Below are 22,779 nucleotides of genomic sequence, written 5' to 3'. Positions count from 1 at the left end.
TTTCAGATTATGCAACATTTACATTTACATTACATTTATGCATTTGGCAGACGCTTTTATCCAAAGCGACTTACAGTGCACTTAATACAGGGACAATCCCCCCAGAGCAACCTGGAGTTAAGTGTCTTGCTCAAGGACACAATGGTGGTGGCTTTGGGAATCGAACCAGCAACCTTCTGATTACCAGTTATGTGCTTTAGCCCACTACGCCACCACCACTCCAACAATATAGTGTTCACAATGAAGACAATTTGAACACTACTTCTAGTTGTCAAACATGGGAGAAATGGCAGAGAAAAGTGAAGTTCTGAGAAAAGCTCTAATATCTTTTGGTTGCATATTGGGGATATAATATGTGTTTGGTCTGCTTTTGATATGTTTTTGGTCTGACCTTGTGTAAGGTCAAATAATATAAAATAAGATGACATTATTAGCATTTTATACATTTATAAATATCTGGTAAAGCATACATGTCATGAGGCCTCCGGTATTTCTTGCATGTTTAAAAAAAATTATTAAATATATAATAAAATGATGGCCTTTCGAGAATTGTTGCTGTGGTGTAGAGTTGACATCTTGTTGATATTATGGTTTATAAGTTCATGTTTTCATTTGTCAAGTATGGACACTTTTAAAACTAATGTTGGCTATTATTTAAACTCTTATCTAAATGTTAAAAGTAGTATATTTTTCCCCAAGATCGTTTTGTAAGACAAATAATATATAAAAAAATAACAAATGGAAAAACCTGATAAAGCTTTATTTTTCCCCATTACTTTGTCCACAATTCAGCTAGATTGAATCTGTTATAACGACTTTAACACTTAAGGGTTAACACTGAAACTTGCATGGCTTTGGTTTCAGTGAGTTTTACCCATAATTTGAACTTGAGTGAAGTTTGGTGAACTTCAGCCATTCATGTTTAACTATACTGTTTTGATGTTGAAGCAGACATCACGCGGGAATTTATGTCAATTAAAAACTGATGACCTTGTCTGCCTTCTTCAAACTCGCTTGACCAACCATCACACTCCTCTCCTCCCCTCCCATTGCCATTCCACCCCTTTAAATCTAGACAGGGCCTTGCAGTTCACATCAAAACAGAAGACAACAGTGCAAATTTGCAAAACTGGAAAGAACATTTTTCTTTTTACTTGGGAAAATAAGCAATCATGGTTTGGAAAAGCACTCTTGTCACTATTTGTATTCTTCAGCTAACTTCTCTGGGAGGTATGTGCTTCATTTAATATTCTTAACTCTATTTATGGTCTTCTTAATTTGGAGGAAGAGGTAAACTCCCTCAGCTTAACACATAGCCGAAATGGGATATATTTCACTGCATTAAGCAGTTTAACACGGAAGGTCCACCTATGCATGCCCAGATTGCGTTCAGATATACAACACATGTAATATGGATATTTCCATCTGATACATTTAGAGATCCCTTTTTTAAAATGTATCAATGCTCAAATGATCGATTAAAAACACATTATAAATATCTTGAATGCTGTCAATAGCTTGTTAGTCATCAATGTCATATTTTTTGCAGAATATTATTTCTTGGGCATTTGGTTCAACTGGTAGGGCATTGCACTAGCAATGCAAAGTCCTGAGTTTGATTCCTAAAGAACACACAAACTGATCAAATGTATACCTTGAATTCACTGTAAGTTATTTTGGATAAAAGCACCTGCAAAGCAGGTAAAAGTAATGTATTTTGTGCTTGCTTCATACAGGGGGACAAAACGTTAACCCTGACATACTGCTGGAATCAGACTTTCCTCCAGCCAGACCTTCATTGAATAACCTCAACGCGATCTGTCTTCAAGGCAATGGCCGACACAGATATCCCACCAGCTGTTTCCCACCCTCAGGTTATGCTTATGCTCGTCGTGCTGGAAATTCAATAAACAGAGTTGAGGCATGGTTTAGTCAGTGCTGCTTCAGTGGTGAGGCCCAAGGAAGTGGACAGATCCTTTGCTGTGCCAAAAAGGCGGTGAGTACACAAAAAGATGATAGGCAAGCGGAACCATATAAAGAAATTCTGAACTGATTTATTTGCCCTCGTCTTTGCAGTGGGAGACTGCCCTATCCCGTTTCTGTGTCGAGGAGTACTCAACCATGACCCTGCCCCATGAGTGCTGTGAGAAGAAGGGGGGAGACAGGTGGAACTGCTTTGAAAGACAGGCTCCTAACCCGTTCTACCAGCCTCTGCTGGGTTACATTGCCCCCATAATGCCACCTGACCAGATTTTCAGCTGGGACCCCAATACCTGTTAAAAATCAAGATGCTGAATGATTATTAGTTCTTAATGCCACATGAGACCATATTTTGTTATTGATTTAGCTGCAAAAAAATTCAGAATCATGACTTGGAGTTACTGCTTTTTTCTGGAAACATCCTATGTCAATTAATTAACCCCTTGCATTCCTAATGGTCTTTGAGTAACTCAGCCATCTGGGCAAAATACTGAAAAGAAATGTGCAGCCTTCTTCACTGTATGATATTTGGTTTATCCTTTGAGACAAGAACTATTTCTACTGAGGTCTGATCTTTCACTTTACCATTTTTATATAGATATATTGGAAAAATTGTGATTAATAAATCAACACAGATAAGAACATTTTTATATATATTTCTGTAAAAAAAATCTGCAACTGCTGTTTAAATTGAACGCAACCACATCTTGGAGTACTAAAAATATCTTGTACTTATACAGTTACAATAAAGAGCTTGATTTGAACTGACTTGGTGCTGTTGGATGTCATGCTTACAGATGTTGGGGATTTAGGGAGAGAATTATGTGTATTAAAACTCTGTTTTACTTTTTGATGCCTTTTGATGTCAAGAGAAAAATCCTCAAAAGTTATAAGAGAAATACTCTTTCACAAGAATGATAGGTTTCTTTCTGTTCCCTTCATATATATATATATATATATAATGCTTTAATTTAAGTCAAAGTTTTTGAATGACCTAATGAACAAATATCCAAGAGAGAGGATAACACAGTCCCTGTTTAAACCAAACCAAGGGGAATACCTTAAAATATGTATGTAATAAATATGTAATATATTTGCATGAAGCATAGCATGCACCCGTGAAAGGATTATAAGCATAGGTGGATCTCTGTGCTGTAGAACTGTTATGAAACCAAAACCCCATTGCACTTAAACTGAAGTGTAAACATGTAAAACCTAACCAGGAAACACCACATGCCTTGTGCATACTCTTTCATAAACTTCAACTCATTCAAACCCTGTTCCTCTTATGAATAGAACTATATGTATAAGCTCTATTTCACATACTAAAGCATTACATAGGTATAGAATTACTATATAGTAAATGACAGCAAAGAGTAATTATATTGGCTTGTATAAAGCAAGTCATTTATGACATGCCACTATTAGCATCTAACCTGTCTTTGAACTTAACCACTGATGCATGAAAGGGAGTTCACCCAAAAATGAAAACTCTCATCATTTATCAGATGTGTATGACTTTCTTTCTTCAGCAGAACACACATTTTTTTCTCAGCTCTGTAGGTCCATATATGCAAGTGACTGGCGTTCAGACATTTATAGCTCCAAAAATCACATAAAGGAAACATAAAAGTAATCTATAAGACTCCAGTGTTTAAATCCATATCTTCAGAAGCAATATAATGTGTGTGGGTGAGAAACAACATTATTTCAGTCCTTTTTTACTCTAAATGTCCACTGGAGAGATTAATTTGTTAAAGAATATTTGAGATGTTAAACGTTATCAGAATGAACAAGGCAGTATGCACCTTTTTCTGAAGTGTTTATTTTGAATAAGTCCTTTCTTGAATAAGTAGATTAAATAATCTCTAATAATTTGTTATTCAAAAAGGATTCTTGCAGTCTTAAAATAATTTCCATAATTTGAAAAATGGTGCCCGATAACTATTGCACCTGTGCATACAATATATATCAATATAACCACCCTGGGGGTATTTTACCCAAAGTGAGGGGAAAAAGGCCCCTTGCCACTTGTTTTAATGAATTTTATTCTAAACAATTCAAAACAACCTTCTGTTGTTGTTTATTTTTGACACATATTATGTTGCTCCATCAATATGCAATGAAAATAAATGTATTTCTTGAATCTTAATACACTTTGTGAACAGAAAAATGTATCTATTTTTTCTTAAAGGTGCACTAGTCATATCAGTAACCTTATAAAAGCTGTTTTATTCTACATGAGGCAGGGGCGCTCTTATGGAGGCTGCCATTTTAGAATCACATGATCAGCTGAATACTACTTGCTTAATCTCAGTAACCATCTTGTTATTGGACACTATCCCTCGTGGATTAAATTAATCATGACTGATTGTGAATAGTGAATTTCTACAATTGTATCTGTAAATGTAAACTATTGATCTTGAATGATGCTGCATCCACACCATTAGGTGTCACTGTAAGTCCAAAATGAAATGAACAAAAATTTACTAAGTGCACCTTTAATTTTGCCCTGTTGTACCCTAAACAAATTGACAATAAATTGAATTTGAGAGTTTTTGTTGTTGTAGTAAATATAGTAAAATAATAGTAATGTCAAAAAGGTTAATACATTACATATGTCAGGAACCATTTTTTTATGAGAGATTTTTCCTCAAATCATAAATATTTTATAATAACACGTTCACAAAAATGTAGTCTCATATTTGTCACTTAGTCATTTTTTTCTTATTTTTGTTAATATATTTAGAAAGCCTAATATTACAGGAATAACACCTCTCTAACTTTATTAGTTAATCGGTACACATGTATGGGGAAGAAGCTAAACAATTTCCAAATTACTTCATAAAAAAGTCTTCATTAAAGCCATCCATTGAGGAATTGGGCTTCGTATCCACTCGAGCGCCCCCTTTAGGAAATCGAGGGCAGTGCCGACTCTTTAAACCACGACGTCACTTCCGCTGGTTTTGTGAGAGTTCCGGAGCGTGGACGCTTCCGTACGATACAAAGTATTATTTAGTCCCGGACAGGCTCGGTTTAGTCCAACAATTTCGATCACCTTAAAGTATTGCGCAAGGCTTCCAGATGTTCCGGGAACGTAAACAGAACACTTGACACAGTTTTTCATTAGTTAGCCAAAAACAAAGTGGAAAAGTTGAGGAAAGTGCGCTTACCGGTTGCTTTTGCAGGTAAACACGAAAAGTTCGCTCTATCTATCAGTATGCGCGCTAACGAGAATGTTTTAACTAATAAAGCTTGTTTTAGCTTAGAAATTAAGTGAACACCCGTTTAAATGTGGTAATATCGAGGAACTACTAAGCTCCAGTAATAAATGCCAGTACAAATGTTATTATAAGTTGTGAATTCAGCTAATTCAACTAATTTCCTACCTGATTGTGTGTTGACGAAATGAGATGACTAACACACTTTTTCTTTACTTTTTTGCACAGGTTCATCTTATAAGGCATTGGGACCCAAACCAGAAGTGAAAACAAGCAGGACCTTATGAAACTTCCGCCATTAAATGGCTACGCCTGGTGTCGTTTCCACGGATGGGGCGAGCTCTACCAGTAAGAGAATTTCATTTTGATTTAAACGTTGTTGTTTTTTTTGTTGAGACATCTGAAGAGAAAGTTGTTTTGGTTTGCTATTGTTTTAAATAATCGATCTCACACAGAAATCTCAAATGTTTTCCCTCAGAGGAGATGGATAGATTGAAAAGATTGACAGTCAGACAGACATATAGAAAAGACAGATGATTTATTGATCCCATGGGAAATTCAGAGACACTATCAACTTTGTACAGTACAACATATATTACAAAAAATACAATGTACATTGGTAGCCAAACGTTTGGAATAATGTTCAGATTTTGGTCTTTTGGAAAGATATTGATACATTTATTCACCAAAGTGGCATTCAACTGATCACAATGTTTAGTCATTAATAACCTGAAAATTACTATTACAATTTGAAAAAAAAAATTCAGAACTTCTTAAACTACTTCGAAGAGTTCTCATCAAAAAATCCTCCACATGTAGCAATTACAACTTTGCAGATTCTTGGCATTCTAGCTGTCAGTTTGTCCAGATACTCGGGTGAAATTTCACCCCACACTTCCTGTAGCACTTGTCATAGATGTGGCTGTCATGTCGGGCACTTCTCATGCACCGTACAGTCTAGCTGATCCCACAAAAGCTCAATGGGTTAAAGGTCCATAACTCACTTTTCCAAATATCTGTTGTCCAATGTCTGTGCTTCTTTGCCCACTCTCACCTTTTCTTTTTGTTTTTCTGTTTCAAAAGTGGCTTTTTATTTGCAATTCTTCCCATAAGACCTGCACCCCTGAGTCTACTCTTTACTGTTGTACATGAAACTGGTGTTGAGCGGGTATAATTCAATGAAGCTGTCAGCTGAGGACATGTGAGGTGTCTATTTCTCAAACTAGATACTCTGATGTACTTATCCTCTTGTTTAGTTGTACATCTGTCCTTCAACATCTCTTTCTGTCCTTGTTAGAGCCAGTTGTCCTTTGTCTTTGAAGACTGTAGTGTCAATACTTTGTATGAAATCTTTTTTGGCAATTTCAAGCACTGTATCACCTTCATTCCTCAAAAAAATTATTGACTGATGAGTTTCTAGAGAAAGTTGTTTCTTTTTTCCATTTTTGACCTAATATTGACCTTAAGACATGGCAGTTTATTGCATGCTGTGGCAACTCAAAAACAAACACAAAGACGATGTTAAGCTTCATTTAATGAACCAAATAGCTTTCAGCAGTGTTTGATATAATGGCAAGTGATTTTCTAGTACCAAATTAGCAATTTAGCAAGATTACACAAGGATAAGGTGTTGGAGTGATGCTGCTGGAAATGGGGGCTGTCTAGATAAAAAAAATCCTTTTTTCAAATAGTGATGGTGCTGTTTTTTTTACATCAGTAATGTCCTGATTAAACTTTTTGATCAGTTGAATGACACTTTGGCGAAATAAAGTACCAATATCCTTCCGAAATGGCAAAATCTGTACATTATTCCAAACTTTTGGCCGCAAGTGTAGATATATAGGCCTATGCACAACTTAAGTTAAACTATACATACACAAGTTAAACTATACATACACAAGTTACACAATGTAAACAAATGTTTATATTGCATAGATGCATTTTAAGTTGCATAGCATATGTACTAGGGCTGCACAATTATGATGTAAAGCAGAATTGTAGATTAATTCCTTTGATTTTGTAAATACTTATTTTGTGTGGGTCAGTTGCATGCCATATTCTTTATGTAGGTTATGCTGATCAAAACAACCAGAGAACTATGTTCCTGAATTGCTTTCAAATTTTCACTGTATGTTAAACAATAAGTGTTTTTCACATTTTGAATAAACTGTACACAGTATGATTCAGATAGTGAGCATTACTGATATGCCTTTAGTCCAAAGTCTTTCTAGCAAGTCAGTCCATTGTCGGCCATCTTTGGAATGCTCTCAGGAGGCTAGTTCCAGTCATGCTAGTGCAGCTCCTATCTACTTGGTGTTTCCCAAGTTGGGCGCTTAGAGATTCTTGGTTGGGCGTTCCAGTTTCTCCCATTCATTTAAATAGAAATGGCATGTCTCTGCTAAATAGTCTCTGCTTTAGACTCATTTAAACACGTAAGACTTGCCTCTGCATTCATGCACACAACGGCCCAAAAATATGTTGTAAATAGAAAACTTTGTCACAATGGGTGTAAACATAAATGGAATGCTATCATTTAAACATTTCACGATTATATAATGCAGCCCTAAAATCTACTCAATTCAGTTAGTATTGTTCAGTTAGTTACTACAGTAAGCCAAAATAGTTGTGGACTACTATGATACCTCTGTCTGTCTTTGCACATAGTAGCTGGAACTCAGCTCGTTCATATTATTGGCTCTGGCATGTGGCATCAAAGAGCATCTGTTTGGTTCCTCATGAAATAAGGAATATAGGATTTTCATAGCCTAAGCTGATGTTAAAGACACTTTCAGTCTTTTTTCATTTGTGTCTGTTTGAAAGTTCTTTTATGTTTTGTTACCTCAATCAGTGGGTTATCATCACTCTTCAGGTGTTTTTTTATTCTGCAGGTTGTTACTTTAGAGAGGTACATGCAAGTGTGTGCAGGCACATATAGGCCTATCTCTGTGTTTGCAATATGACCTATTCTTAATCTGTTTTGAATATTGGCATTGCGAATTGCATTAAGTTGCCCTATGACTGCCTGGATTGTGCTTTTCTTGAATTTGAGTGTAGTGCCATCACAGACTCTCTGTCTGTGTTTTATAAGTGTGATTGAGTTACAGGGTTTTCTTGGAAGAACAAAGGAATTGAAACCCAGGTGTTTGTGCGTGCTGTATGTTGACACACACAGTTGTGGTTAACAACCAGCGTCAACTATACGTAAACGGCTTTTTGCATTAGCATTTATTTTGCACTTCATTTTTAGTGTTGTGTTTTTGTTTTTTTCTTCATTAAATTAAGTTATCATAAGTTACCATGCCAGTTTTAAGCATGGACAGTATTTGACATGTGACAAGTATGTCATGTATTGTTGAGACATGCATAGGAAAGATACTAATAGGGCAAATGTTTAAGTACTCCTAAAAGACCCAAGCAGTTGATATTCATTATATATTTTCTTTTGTCCTCTTAGAGAATATTTTTAGGTTCTTTATTGAGCAAAATTTTTCTGGTGTGAATTTTGTGACTTTTGCGTTGATGTTATATATGCTTTCAGTGTCAAAACTGTTGTTGTTTATAGTTCAGTGTGTTAGCTACTGCTATGTTTAGCTTATGCACATTTTCTGCTCATAAAAAATAGGTATTTAATAGGACTGGGTAAAAATATTGACATTCTTATGCATCGCAAACTTCGTTTGAAAGATCACAATATCAATTTTTAAATCCCATAATTGATATTTTACTGTATATGACAACCCTCTGTAATGTAAGTAAATCGACCGCATTTGTGACCAGATTTTGCGCTATCCAACTAAAAATATTTGTAATGATCCAGTTGGTAGTACATTTTTAGATTTCAGTCACCAGTGATTTTGTAGTTGACCTATAGTGGTGAAGATGTTGTTAGCACAGAGATTATTTCACTGTGTTGAGAGTAAAAGTTTGGTTTGCCTTTTGTGTGTCCAAAGATGAGATCCACACAATACATGTCATTGAATAATGCCTCTTTAAAAAAAAAAAAAAAACTTCTATTCTTCACAGTCAGTTGTTGATTAAAAACAGAACGAAAAGAAACATTTAATTCTAATCACTCATTAGGTCATGTGTGACCTAAAGCTGTGTTCCCAAACAGGGGTTTACGAGGGAAGTCCATGGGGTTCATGAGAGAGAGTAGAGGCTGTGTACGAAAATAGTTTCTTCATTTACTGATTTTTAATAACACCGATGGAAAGTTCAAAATGATGTCTGTCGTTTAAAATTAAAAATGTAAACTTAAAAACCAAGCATGTCAACTTTACTTTTAACCAAAAGTTTACAGATAATGTTTGTTTCATTTCCTAAAGATATTTCTAGAAGTAAGGAGTATTTACTTGTACCCGGGTTATAATAGTTGCTACAGACAAAGACATGTTTAATTATTGAAAATGTATATATTAGCTATATCATATCAAATAACATACGATCATAGAATTTTCAAGGAAATGAAAACAGAAATGAAAGATAAAAATAGACCATTTGACGTGCGTTTGCGTGCGTGTGCGTGTGCGTGTGTGTGTGTGTGTGTGTGTGTGTGTGTGTCTGTGTGTGAATTTTTACTTCTGTGACTAGTGCAATCTCTGATCTGGATAAATGCCCAGTGAATTATAGAAATACAAATGGTGAATTAAATGAAGTAAAATTTATAAATGTTATAAGAAGAGGAACAATAGATGTAATTAAGGTTCATTAAAATATAGCAATAATATGAAAAGGTGAAATTAATTAAATTTCGAAAGGTAAACATTGCTTAAAATATCAGGGGGTACTTAATTAATTTAGGTCAAAGGGGTTCGGCTGACAAAAATGTTTGGGAACCCATGCTCTGAAGAAATCTTGCAAATTCTCTTGCAAAATAGACATTATAACTGAAATATGTCTAAATATCTAAATTGAATTGAATTGTGATTCAGAATCTGGAAATCTACATCGTTCAATTCCCAGCCCTTTTATTTAATGATTTGCTCTAAACAAGCATATGATTTCTGCTACTATGGGTCTTATAGAGTTAAAGCTGCCACGTAACGGATTAATACTTTTATTTATTAATGCATTTAATATAATAGAGATGTGAAGAGATCTATTACAGTAAAACGGCTGATACGTGACCTGCTGGATGTTAACAGTTGGGACCCTGTGAAGTCTTCATTCTTTTCCCTAATTAAAAAGCAGAACAAAACATTTTGTATCTTAGAATAGCCTGTATGGTGAAAAGCAGTGGTTAGTTCACACAATATTATTAAATAAGGGTTATTATCAAACCATCAAGTCACATCCAAGAAGTAGGTTGACATACTTGAAGTACAAGGTTTTCAAGAACATTTCATTGGAATTTTAATTAGAGTTTATTCCAGAAGTCTATTGATTATTTATTCTATATATTTGTATTAACTCTAGTGAACTTGAACTGAGAAGTTGTGTGCATGTTTAAAAAAAATATTAAATTCACTGTTTATTCATCCGTGTAGGTACACCTGGAACACGAATGATGCCTTCCTCTGAGGTAATTATACCCCTTTCTTTTGCTTCAATGGTAGTTTCACATTCAGTTGGCTTTGTGCAAATTGTGTGGTAAATATTATGAATTGGCCATTGTATTTAGAAGTGAGTCCATAGTGTAGCCAATTTTTGTAACTGTTTTCCTAATCAGTGCTGGCGTCTCCCTTTTTGCTGTGGTGTGAATTGTAGAATTATTTTATTCCTCTAGTCTAGAGCCTCTCTGCCCCCTTCTTTTTCCGTTCCTTTTTTATTTGTTCTGAATCAGCACATCAGTCCTCTTTCACTCATGCATAGTTTCTCAACCAAAGATTACTACCTTATTGTTAAAACATTTCTTGGCTGAAATACTGTAAATGTTGGGACAGATTTGTTGTGTCCAGAATATGTTCATCCGAAAATGCCAGAAAATGACTGATAAGACAACTCATGAATGATAATGCACTGTACTTCCTGCTAAACCAAAAAAAATAATAATAATCTACTATTTGCTGTTTTATTATTGCTCTCTCACACACACACTTCTGTAATAGATTGCATCTAAAAATGTTTAGAAAACAAAGGTTTATCCTTTTTTCATGCTACAATTCCTGCTATCATGTGCAAAAAAGGATACGTTATAGAATTGCTCAATTGTTTGTTCATATTGATGTAAAGAGTAGCACTAGCTTGAATTGTTACTTTGTAATATTTATTTTTATTACTGATGACATTACATTTTATAAATAAAATCTGAAATTAAATACTCTGATGTTTTGACTTGTCTGTCATGTTTACCGAGTAATCATTTGTCTTATAGATTCTGAGCATCTCCGGTTCATCCCAGACGAACAAAAGGACCATAGGCCACCGAGGAATTGACACTACTGGGGAGACCACTTATAAAAAGGTACAAGTTTTAGAAATACAGATTTGATATCCTCAGTGCTGCATGTACATGATAGAAGTTTGTAAGATGATCAAATCAAAAGAATCAGCAGTTAAACATAAAATTTCAGTGTCTTGTTTTTCATGTTTCTAACCCATTCATACTTAATCAAAGCCATTATTAGAACAGATCTAGAATGTCGCACATTTCTGATTCTGTCGGACCTAATGCCTAGGAGACTTCAACCCTATTTGCAACTTGTAGATTACTTTTCTTATAAATTCCTTGTGTGGCACCATGAAGATAACAAAGCCCTGTAAATGTTTTTTTTTAATTTTTTTTTTATATCCAATTCATGGCATTATACGGTGACTCTTCAAAGACAAAATGTGATTTGCATCAACAATAGATTTTTAGTGTTAAAGTTACATTTACATTCAGTCATTAGCAGACACTTTTACCCAAAGCTAACCTAGAATTAACCTGAAGTTAACCTACGGTATGTCTGAGTCAGTTCCCTAGTTCAGAAGTCGGGGCACTGATCCACTGAGTTGGCCATTTCTAGGTCTGTCTCAATTAGAAGATTGTTTCAAACGTTCCCTTAAATTCCCAGAATGCACCGTGAAAACCAGGAAGCATCGTTGCTCATAAAGTTCCCTTACTGGAAACAACATCAGGTCTTCTGACGTCTCTGAAGTCATTAGAATACGAGCACGTGTTTAAAACTATGAAGTCAAAGCCTTATTTTCTCCTTAAGATATTGTTGTTTTGTTGAGGTGATTGTAATGTCTTTCATCCATAATGACCATGAAAGGGAAAACATCTTTTAAATTTTAGTTGTTAGAAGGTTAAAAATACACTCCTTTTTATTTCTTTGTCATTTTTCTTTTATAATAACACTGTACGTCTAAATATCTACAATGAAAATGCATGACAGTGTCATTTATAGAGCAATGTTGTTGATTAATAACAGCTACATTTTAATGCATGAGCTCGTAATCATGTTGTATGTGATTCAGTCATAAGTGTCCTATGCCAGTGCCCGAATTAGTGTTCAAGATTTAACGATTCACAACATACAGAGCTTGGGAGCTGATTGAGACACACCCCTAGAATAGTCACAAAATCATTTTTCGAATTGTATATTAACACTTTATTTTACATACCATTTGTTCTCCATCTGAATCCTTCAGACCACATCATCTGCCCTGAAAGGCATCATTCAGCTGGGCATCACACACAGTGTGGGAAGCTTGAGCCAGAAGCCAGAGAGAGATGTGCTCATGCAGGACTTTGAAGTGGTGGAAAGCATCTTCTTTCCCAGGTGTCTGTCTGTCTGCAGAGTAACCATTTGAAAGAGTGTTAAAGATCTTGGTCTGGTTAAAGAAGTGCAGCTTAGTCATACATTGTATACTATTTACAAACTCTCTTATCCGTTAACTCTCTTCCTCGCAGCCAAGGCAGTAATTCCACTCCAGGTCATCATCATGGTGACTTCAAGTTTAAAACATATGCCCCCATTGCCTTCCGCTACTTCAGAGAGATGTTTGGGATCCGACCCGATGACTACCTGGTAATTTTCGTGTTTGTTTATCATGCTACGTCTGAACTGTTCCTTGTTTTGTCTCTTTAGCACAGGTTCTTTTTTCCATAGTATTGGGTTGTTCTTGTTGTTTTTTAGGATTATGGCTTGAACAAAAGTACTGCTATTTGAAAGTAGCTGTCAGTAACATTTCAGTAACATTGCAACCCTCCAGTCATGTTTTACCAGCTAGATTTTTGTGTGTGTGTTTTCTGCAGTACTCTCTTTGTAATGATCCGCTTATCGAGTTGTCTAATCCTGGAGCAAGCGGTTCTCTTTTCTACGTCTCAAGTGACGATGAGTTTATTATTAAGACGGTGCAACACAAGGAGGCTGAATTCTTGCAGACACTCCTGCCGGGATACTTCATGGTAACTGCAGATTTCATTTGTAAAAGTTCTGTGTAATTAATGGACTACATAGGCAGCAACTTAAACAAATAGCACTCTTCGCATGAAGAGCACAAGAGACTCAAATCACAATTCATTGTAATAGAGTTAACATGTTGCCAAGACAACTCAATATTCTTATAGCCATGGCCAAAAGTATTTGCAGTGACATACATTTTGTGTTTTGCAAAGTTTGCTGCTTCAGTATTCGTAGATTATTTTTTTTTTCACATGTTTCTATGGTGTACTGGAAAACAATGATAAGCATTTCATGAGTTTTAAAGGCTTTCATTGGCAAAAACATTCAATTTATGCAAAGAGTCAATATTTACAGTGAAGACCCTTTTTCTTCATAACCTCTGCAATTCACTCTGGCATGCTGGATATCAGCATCTGGGCCAAATCCTGACTGATGGTGATTCATTCCTGCTTATTAGTGCTCAGAGTTGATCACATTTTGTGGGCTTCTGCTTGTCCACTCGCCTTTTGAGGATTGACGACAGGTTCTCTATGGGATTAAAATCTGGGGAGTTGCCTGGCCACGGATCCAAAATTTCAATATAATGATCTCCGAGCCAATTCATTATCATTCTTGCCTTGTGACATGGGGCTCCATCATGCTGGAAAATGCACGGATCATCACCAAATTGCTCCTGGATCGTTGGGAGAAGTTGCTCTTGCAGGAAGTTTTGATACCGTTCTTTATTCATGGCAGTGTTTTTGGGCAGAATTGTGAGAGAGCCCACTCCCTTGGGTGAAAAGCAACCCCACACATGGATGGTCTCAGGATCCTTCACTCTTGGCACAACACAGAACTCATGGTAGCATTCACCTGTTCTTCTCTGGTCTATCGATTTCCCAGTTGTCCCAAACAGTCGGAAGGGGGCTTCATCTAAGAAAATATCTTTGCACCAGTCTTCTACTGTCCAATCTTTGTACTTCCTGCAGAATTTCAGTCTGTCCTTGATGTTTTCCTTGGAGAGAAGTGGCTTCTTTGCTGCCCTTCTTTCAGGTGCAATATTCTGTGCAGCAATTTACTTGCATATGAGGCCATTTTGATGCATAGTGATGATGGCTGCACATCTTTCTTTAGAGGTAACCATTGCTAACAAGAACACTGATTGGAAGAACTTCTTCCTCTTATAGCAAACAGTCTGCTCTTATAATCCAATCAGAATGATAGAGGGATTTCACCTGACTAGTACTCATTCACACTTTCCCAGGTGCTGCTGATATGATTAGTGAAATGATGTTGGCTTGTCATTTTGTGCAAGGACCAAAAAACTGTGAAATTCGTTTTTTGTAATAGTTACTTTTTTTGGCCAACAACAACTGAAGCAGAAAAATTTGCGGAACACTAAATGTATGTCACTGCCAATACTTTTGGCCATGCCTGTATGTATAAATTGTATAGCATGCACAAATATTGATTACAATTATACATTTTTAGTTAGATTGATCTATTTTATCAATGCTATTGAATCAACATTTCTCTCACCTCATTCAACATTCTTTGTGGAAGTAGATGCATATGTTGGTTTTTAAGTAGGTTTGCTGCACTGTAGGCTAAAGCCCAAAGTATACACCAGTTTTTACGTGCATTTGAACAAAAGCATAATATATAAAAGATTCAACATAAAAGTTCACCCTTTGTCCTCTAGAACCTGAACCAGAACATGCGTACACTGCTTCCTAAGTTCTACGGGCTCTACTGTGTTCAGGCCGAGGGGAAAAACATCCGAATTGTAGTGATGAACAACTTGCTTCCCTGTGCTGTGCCCATGCATCTTAAATACGACCTGAAGGGCTCCACATGTAAGCGTCGTGCTTCGCCCAAAGAGAGAGCTAAGAATGTGCCTACGTACAAGGACCTAGATTTCATGCAGGACTTGTCCGAGGGCATACTGCTGGAGAGTGACCACTACAGTGCCCTCTGCAGAACAATACAGAGAGACTGTCGGGTGAGAGACATTGTGTGTTGGAGACAAAAGTTAACATGTGAAAATACTTTTAAAGAGTAGCAAGTAATAAATCCAAGAAACATGTCTCTTGAATCTTTTGAATTTCTAGGATTTATATAATCTTAAATCGGTGAAGCACTGTGTTCTTTATGACCTTTTAATATCAAGGAGGCTTGTTCCTTTAAGATACAGAAATGTCCTTCACATTGTTCAAGGTCCAACTAAATTTTCTGCTTTGTTTGAGATTATGCTGAGTTGTAAATATATGGCTTTATCACTGCACCCTGTACTTTCACAATGCTTAAAACTATTTAGATTGGTTTGAACTACTCTTGATCTACAAATTGCATATATTATAACTGCCACCTTGTCAACAACTATATAATTGCTAAAGGTTCTTCAGAGCTTTAAGATCATGGATTACAGTCTTCTAGTGGGTATCCACAACTTGGATCGAGCAGGTGAAGAGGCATCTACTGCAGTGCCTGATACCCAGAAAAAGGCACAAGGCCAGAAGCCCCTATACTGTACAGCCATTGAGTGTATTCAAGGGGAGGCCAAGGGCAAGACACCACCACAGCCCTACGAAAGGTTTGTGATCATTGATGCCTGTTACACCTTGCCAACTGTTGTGGCTAATTGTTAAAGCTGGGAATGGGAAGATTACTGGTTCGATCCCTACAAAGCACTAAACCCCAGGTTGCTTCAGAGGGGTTCTCTTTATAATGTGTTATGTTAGTACTTTTGGATAGTAATTCAGCAAAATAATTAACTAAGAATAAATTGCTTGGTACTTGCACAACTGTTATCATGCCTTATTTGATTTTTCAGCATGGGAGGAATTCCAGCATTCAATTCAAAAGGAGAAAGATTGCTGGTTTTCATTGGCATCATTGATATCCTGCAGTCTTATAGGTATAGCAACGTATTTCCAGATGTTTTCATGTATTTCTGTCTCTAAAAAAATCCCAATTTACTAAACTTGTGTGTGTTTTTAGGCTTGCTAAGAAGTTGGAGCACTCATGGAAAGCTCTGCTGCATGATGGGGTACTTTGCAATCATAGAATAAAAAAATTAATAAAATCATACCAAAGAGCTAACCTGAATTTGTGTATTTAGTTAATAATTTTGTTTACTGTAATACATTTTCTCCTCTGCAGGACACTGTATCTGTGCACCGGCCAAGTTTCTATGCAGATCGTTTCCAAAAGTTTATGTGCACCACTGTGTTCAAGAAGCCCTCATGTAAGTCTGACATTATCCAGAGGTTTTGGAAATTTGCAAAACGAATACATTAGAGAGTGTCATGATAAACCTGAAAATTTTACAGAATTTGACCATAAAAAAGTGAATAATAACTTTGAGTAATAGAATTATTTCCATCTATGCTCAACTCTAAAATATTTAATCTGGTGGAAATAGCTCTTTGTCTTTGCCCTCTCTGTAAAATAATTTTTAACACTTATCTTGGGCCCTATATTTTCCATGATGCAGACAACGTGGACGGAATCATTGAATCCAGTCATAAAAAGGGAATTTACAATACACCATGGAATTTGACATATTTGGGATGAAATATGATTGAATCCATTATTAACAATTATTAAAGTTATTTTAACACTGCGCTTAGTCGTTTTATATTGTCTTTGTATTTTTATGGGTGCGTTGGTCGTTTTAGCTTTCGTAATACAATGAAGAGGTGATCCGCACTCCGATAGTAAACCGTTAATGGTTTTATTCCATGACTTTAAAAGGGGAAATAGACACAGATGATTCTGCGCACAGGCCTTCCTCAATGTGTTCCTTTTTATATACATATCACATCTCTGTTGATTCATTACATGACTTTACGTATTCAAACATGATTTGTCACAAGGTAGAATCAGTTAAACAACCAGGTGCTAACAATAAAAGACCGTCAAAATCTAAAAGTCATGGAATAAAAATATTAGCCGTTTACTATCTTAGTGCGGATCACCTCTTCAATGTATTATGAATGCATTATTAAACCACAAAAGGCTGCAATTTAATTCAATAAATATGTATAGTCTGCATGTGCTGCGTGCTTTTAAAGTGAACGTGTGTAGCCTGCTGCTCAAACATCAATAACGCAGCGTCATGAGTGTTCTGTGTGTGTGGTACATGACAGAGAGTAGAGCTATATACAGTGTGTGTGTATATATATATATATATAAATTGCAGACTTGTGCAGTTTAGTAATCACACTGGACCATGTATTAAACTGCTTATCTGGAGGGGAGAAACTACCATCAAAACCAGACAGAAACTCACTCCGTTTTCAGACAAAATAAAAGTTTGATGTAAACGGATGTGGGATTTATACGTTTTTTTTTATTTTTTATTAAAGCAATATCTCAAATCTGTGATGCACTGTAGTGCAGCACTTTATTTGATAATAAATTATGCATTTGATAAAACACCACATTTGAATGAATTCATTTGATTAGACACCATTTTCATGATCAAACTGAATTAAGGTGCCAAAAATGGAATTCAGACAAAATTTACAGAAAACAGGGAATTTGGGAAACAAAACAGATTTTGAAAAAAGATTTCATAGGGCCCTTCTCATCCAGTAATCAAAAATGACTAGAAAAGTCATGGAAACTCATTTGTCAAAATTAGTGTTAATGTTAGCATCCTGATTATATTGATGTATTAATGTCTCTGCTGTCTTTTTCTTTCTTAGTGAAAATGTGTCCCTCAAAGAAAAGTCGAGCGGGGACTCTGTCTGTTGGGAAGAAAGCAAACATTGCCGTGTCTGGACAGCCACAACAACATTCCCTTCCTGCAGCAGCAGCACAAACAAGCCTTGAACAAACACAGCCGTCTGCCCAAGTGGCAGGCCAAACACAGCAGACTACAGCACAGCTGTCCAGTAGTGGAGCTGTGTCCCTCAGCTCAGAGACACAAGCAGACACTGGTATGAGACAGAGGAAAACATTGAAAGATAACCAGTGTCACAGATGCAAGATAAGAGAAAAAATATGCTTTGAATATTTGCCAGTTTTATTCACAGGATAAGAATGTCTACTACAGGCCTGAAATGTAAATCATCAGCCACGTTTCCTGACTTGTGTGTGTGTGTGCTGTGTGTGTGTGTGGACAGTTCTACTAGTGATTCTGTGCCATTTTCATGATTGCTTTAGTTGGTGAATATAAAGGTAAATATTCAAATCAAGTTCTAGGACAAGGTAGATGGATGAATGTAGTGTTTGTAATGCAAACCTCTCTGAGGTTTTTGCATTTGTTTCATAAGACTATGAGGTAACAGGATAGTGAAATGACAATTTTGCAGGTTCTTTCCTTGTTCCCATTAACCCTGAGTAATTAAACATTATTTACTAAAGAGCACTCTCTCTTTTTTTTCTTCTCTTGTTTCCTGTCAGGTATGCAGACAGCTCGCCCTGACCTGCTTCCACAAGAAGTTACTGAAGATGAGATTACCAATACCTCAGTTGATACAACCTTCACAGCAAGTTCTCCTGTAAGCTCTTGGCCCTCCACAAACACTCCAGCTCTGAGGTATGTGATGGCTTTCCTTACGATGAGAGCTACAGTATTCTGAAAAAGATAACATGTCATTCTTAATTTACACAAAGGTTCTTGTTTCCAACTCATAACAATATTTTTGTCTACACTATTATATCTTGATGTTCTCACTCTTTCCACTCATAATAATGTGTTCAGTCTTATTGATGCAAATTCTTGTTCTTTCTCCAATGTTAAGGTACCAATGTACTAATGTACTGCTAGTGAAATCAAAGAAAGAACAAGTGACATAATTTTTAACTAAATATGTCCAAAAAGTAGCTGTTGTTGAGTTTGTTGTGAACTTTCAGGAACACTTAGGCCTAGTACCATCTGTTAAACACCTTACTGCCATTAGTCAACGTAATGTGTGTGTGTGTGCGCGCATGCGCGTGTGTGCGTGCATCCTTGCGTCAGTCAAAAATGTTTTTATATCATTTTTATTATATAATAAATAAGCTCAAATCATGAGATTCGTCCACGCAGAACAGCAGTGCCAAAATACAACTCGCATAAAGTGTACTTTCGCAAATAGCTTGCAATTTTAAATTTCAACCACAGATGTTGCTAGAGAGCACAAATTTCCAAAGTGCAGCATTAAAAACAAGTTTAAAAAAATTATTAAGTCTTAATTGATGCAAGTTCTTTGTTTCTCCAGTTTCAGCAGCAGAGCTGCCCAGTCATCAGGGGAACGTTTGGACGTGGAAGTTGTTTCACTCAGTGATATTATTCCTGAAACAAGCACATCAGAAGTAAGAAACATTTTATTCTGGGCTGATATTGCTTTTCCAAAAGCTTCAGTTTCTGCGGAGCTCAACTATCAGTTTCTATTTACAGTACATTGTAGGGCAAGGGCATTCTTGATATTTTTTTAAAGTGTGTGTAATTTATACGAAATGAAATTTATAAGGGTGTGTAATTTAAAGTTTAATTAATTCAAAATTGAGTTTCATTTAATTGAATCACTCTTGTTTGCTATAACATGTCGAAGTAAACATTTCCCAGCATAAATGGCTGCCTCCTACGGCATATATTTTGAAGAAAAAAGAGGTAGAAATGAGAGCAAATGGTGGCATCTTAAATGAGACTACAGATTGACTAAGGTTTCTATAAAAGGGTTTCATGTAACCTGTCTCGTTGCAGTGATCGAGAGTGGTTCAAAAAGACAAAACAAAGCAATCAAGGACAAAGATCGGCTCTCTTCCAAGGACATTGGAACAGGAAGAAAATAGTAAGATAGTAATGGAGTACACACCTTGGAAAGTGAAAAACAGACAATCTGGAAAAACAAATCATAACAAAAGAGAAAACTGCACACATTCATAAGACTGTAAAGACATGAGGACCCCCCCCATATATATATATTTTGTTTTGGGGGATGCCAACAGTACAGCATCCACTATTGCTGCTAAGAAATGGAACCAAAAGATTTCACTGTAGTACTACAACTACAGCTCCGAAGCAGGGACATAGAAAGCAGTGCTGTATTTACAAGACCTTCCTGAACTTGATAATGTTCACAACAAAAGTAGTTGATGAGAATTTTGCATTATGCTACTGGAGAACAAACTTTTAAGTACCTCTGTGAGAGATTTGGTAGTGGACGTCATTTAACCATGCAGCTCAGTGCTGTTTGTTCGCCCTTATTTTGCTAAGGAGACCAATGTGTGCCCAATCTGTTGGAATCACTTATTTACTTTGCTAATAGGAAAAGAAAACAAGTTTTTTTTTACAGATATGTTGGAAATATAGCATGATTATCTTTAAGAAACAAACTGTAGGATGAATCCATCCACATCGCCTGACCAATCATGTGTGTGACTATTTAAAACTTAAAATCTGTAAAAAGCGTTAGAGTTGGTTGTAGAAATAAAATGCAGTACTGTATTTTTGAAGGACTTCCTTAACTGCAAGAGTAATTTGGCCTGTAATTAAAACAGAATACCTTATACTAAGCACAATGCCTGTTAGTAGATTTCGCAGAATTGCATGAACTTTTAAAAGTAGAGTTCACCAAAAATGACTGTTCTCTCATCATTTACTCATGCCATAATCAGATGTGTATGACTTGTCATATGACTTCTGCTGAAAACAAATATTTTTAGAAGAATATTTCAGCTCAGTAGGTCCTCAAAATACAAGTGAATAGCTGCCAAATATTTGAAGCTCCAGAAAACACACAAAGGCAGCATAAAATAATCCATAAAACTATGATAGGTGTAGGTGAGAACACTACTGTACTATAAATTCTCCTCCCTGCCCAGTAGGTGGCGATGTGGATGAATAATGTGAATCAGCAAAAACACAAGAAGAATGTGAAAGTGGAGAATGATTGAAGAAGTACACGGTTACTTGAATATTGTGAATAAAATCACCCACACTTATTATATGACTTCTGAAGACATGGATTTAACCACTGGAGTCATATGGATTACTTTAATGTGCTTTTGGAGCTTCAAAATGTTGGATTCCAATCACTTGTTTGGACCTACAGTGCTGAGATATTCTGCTAAAAGTCTTTGTGTTCTGCAGAAGAAAGAAAATCATACACATCTGGGATGGCATATCTCCCATGAGATGAGAGATGGGATGAGAGAATTTTCAACTATCCCTCAAGTACAAAAACTCAATACACGACTACAGCGACTCTTAAATGTCCATCTGCCATGTGTGACTGATATATTAACACACAATTTATTATTTATTCTATTTTTTTTTTTTTTTTTACCCGTTTACACCATTAATTCCAAAGATATATATGAAATTCACTTGTAAATTTGACATTATTTGCAAAAAAAGAAAGAAAACCAAGAGAGCACATGTGGTTATTATCCCTTTTGTATTAAAGGTAAAAATGTAATATGACCTATAAAAGACCAAATTCAGTATTTTGGGTTGTGGGACTAAGGGTTTTTAGATGAGTTTTTGTTTAGCTTTGCATTTAAGATTATGTTTTTAAGGGCACAATGAGATTTCATACCTGGCAGACTATCTACTGTAAAATGTATAACATCTAGCATCTATTCTGTCTTTAAGTATCTTTTTATAAGATTAAGAAGTTTACATGCACTGTGTAGTACAGGAACTTCTCTTGAGGCCTCAGTTATGTGGAGAGAATTTAAATCAAACTAAAGCCTGAACCAAAGTACAATATTTGTATTTAAATATATGCATTCAGTTGTGAAAACATCAGCCAAAATTTAGCAAAACATTGGTAATGATGCAAATATTTTTTAATATGAATAAGTAGTTGAGTACGAGCACATTTCTGTTTTGTGACCATTTTTATAAACCTAATTAAGTGAAAAGAAAACATTCCTGTACAGTCATATTTATTTGTATGTTTGCATGTAATTTATTTCTTTTTTCCTCTAGTTCTGAAATTTCTATAGTGGGTTTTTATGCCACAAGGTATGTCAATTCTGACACCTGGTGGCTTTATAAATTTGGTGTTCCACTAAAGTAGTAGAAGGTTGGGAAGGTGTCTCAGTTTCTTAATGTACACTCAATATCTGGGATTTTTGTGCAATTGCTGTTTACTCTGAAATGCTGCATTCATCTTTATTGTCTTATCAAACTATGAATTGTTGGAAGTAGTAGCTTTAAATTAAACTACTCTCCACTCTTTATTAAGAGATTTATGGTCTCATTCTTATTGTTATTTTCTGCAACATTTCATGCTGTATGCAAATAAATTAAACAAACAGAAAAC

At 35.8% G+C, this 22,779-nt stretch overlaps 2 protein-coding genes across 2 annotated transcripts; both read left to right on the top strand.

Moving 5' to 3' along the window:
* The first annotated feature begins 787 nt into the window (after positions 1 to 787).
* On the top strand, positions 788 to 2,742 carry LOC127651066 (extracellular matrix protein 1-like). Its single transcript, XM_052136772.1, has 3 exons — positions 788 to 1,230; positions 1,737 to 1,996; positions 2,077 to 2,742. The coding sequence occupies exons 1-3, from the start codon at positions 1,173 to 1,175 to the stop codon at positions 2,278 to 2,280; spliced, it is 522 nt and encodes a 173-aa protein (XP_051992732.1). The 5' UTR covers positions 788 to 1,172; the 3' UTR covers positions 2,281 to 2,742.
* Positions 2,743 to 4,920: 2,178 nt separating this feature from the next.
* On the top strand, positions 4,921 to 22,771 carry pip5k1aa (phosphatidylinositol-4-phosphate 5-kinase, type I, alpha, a). Its single transcript, XM_052136691.1, has 16 exons — positions 4,921 to 5,168; positions 5,430 to 5,549; positions 10,688 to 10,722; positions 11,515 to 11,604; positions 12,777 to 12,907; positions 13,039 to 13,156; positions 13,384 to 13,536; positions 15,216 to 15,515; positions 15,910 to 16,106; positions 16,347 to 16,430; positions 16,514 to 16,562; positions 16,676 to 16,760; positions 18,226 to 18,459; positions 18,926 to 19,061; positions 19,726 to 19,819; positions 20,211 to 22,771. Exons 2-16 carry the CDS (start codon positions 5,504 to 5,506, stop codon positions 20,211 to 20,213), a joined length of 1,755 nt encoding a protein of 584 aa, XP_051992651.1. The 5' UTR covers positions 4,921 to 5,168; positions 5,430 to 5,503; the 3' UTR covers positions 20,214 to 22,771.
* Positions 22,772 to 22,779: the final 8 nt, after the last annotated feature.

The sequence above is a fragment of the Xyrauchen texanus genome, chromosome 10, assembly GCF_025860055.1.
Source record: "Xyrauchen texanus isolate HMW12.3.18 chromosome 10, RBS_HiC_50CHRs, whole genome shotgun sequence".
NCBI lineage: Eukaryota > Metazoa > Chordata > Actinopteri > Cypriniformes > Catostomidae > Xyrauchen > Xyrauchen texanus.
Note: the sequence above shows the minus strand (reverse complement) of the source record. Positions and strands in the feature narration are given on the sequence as shown.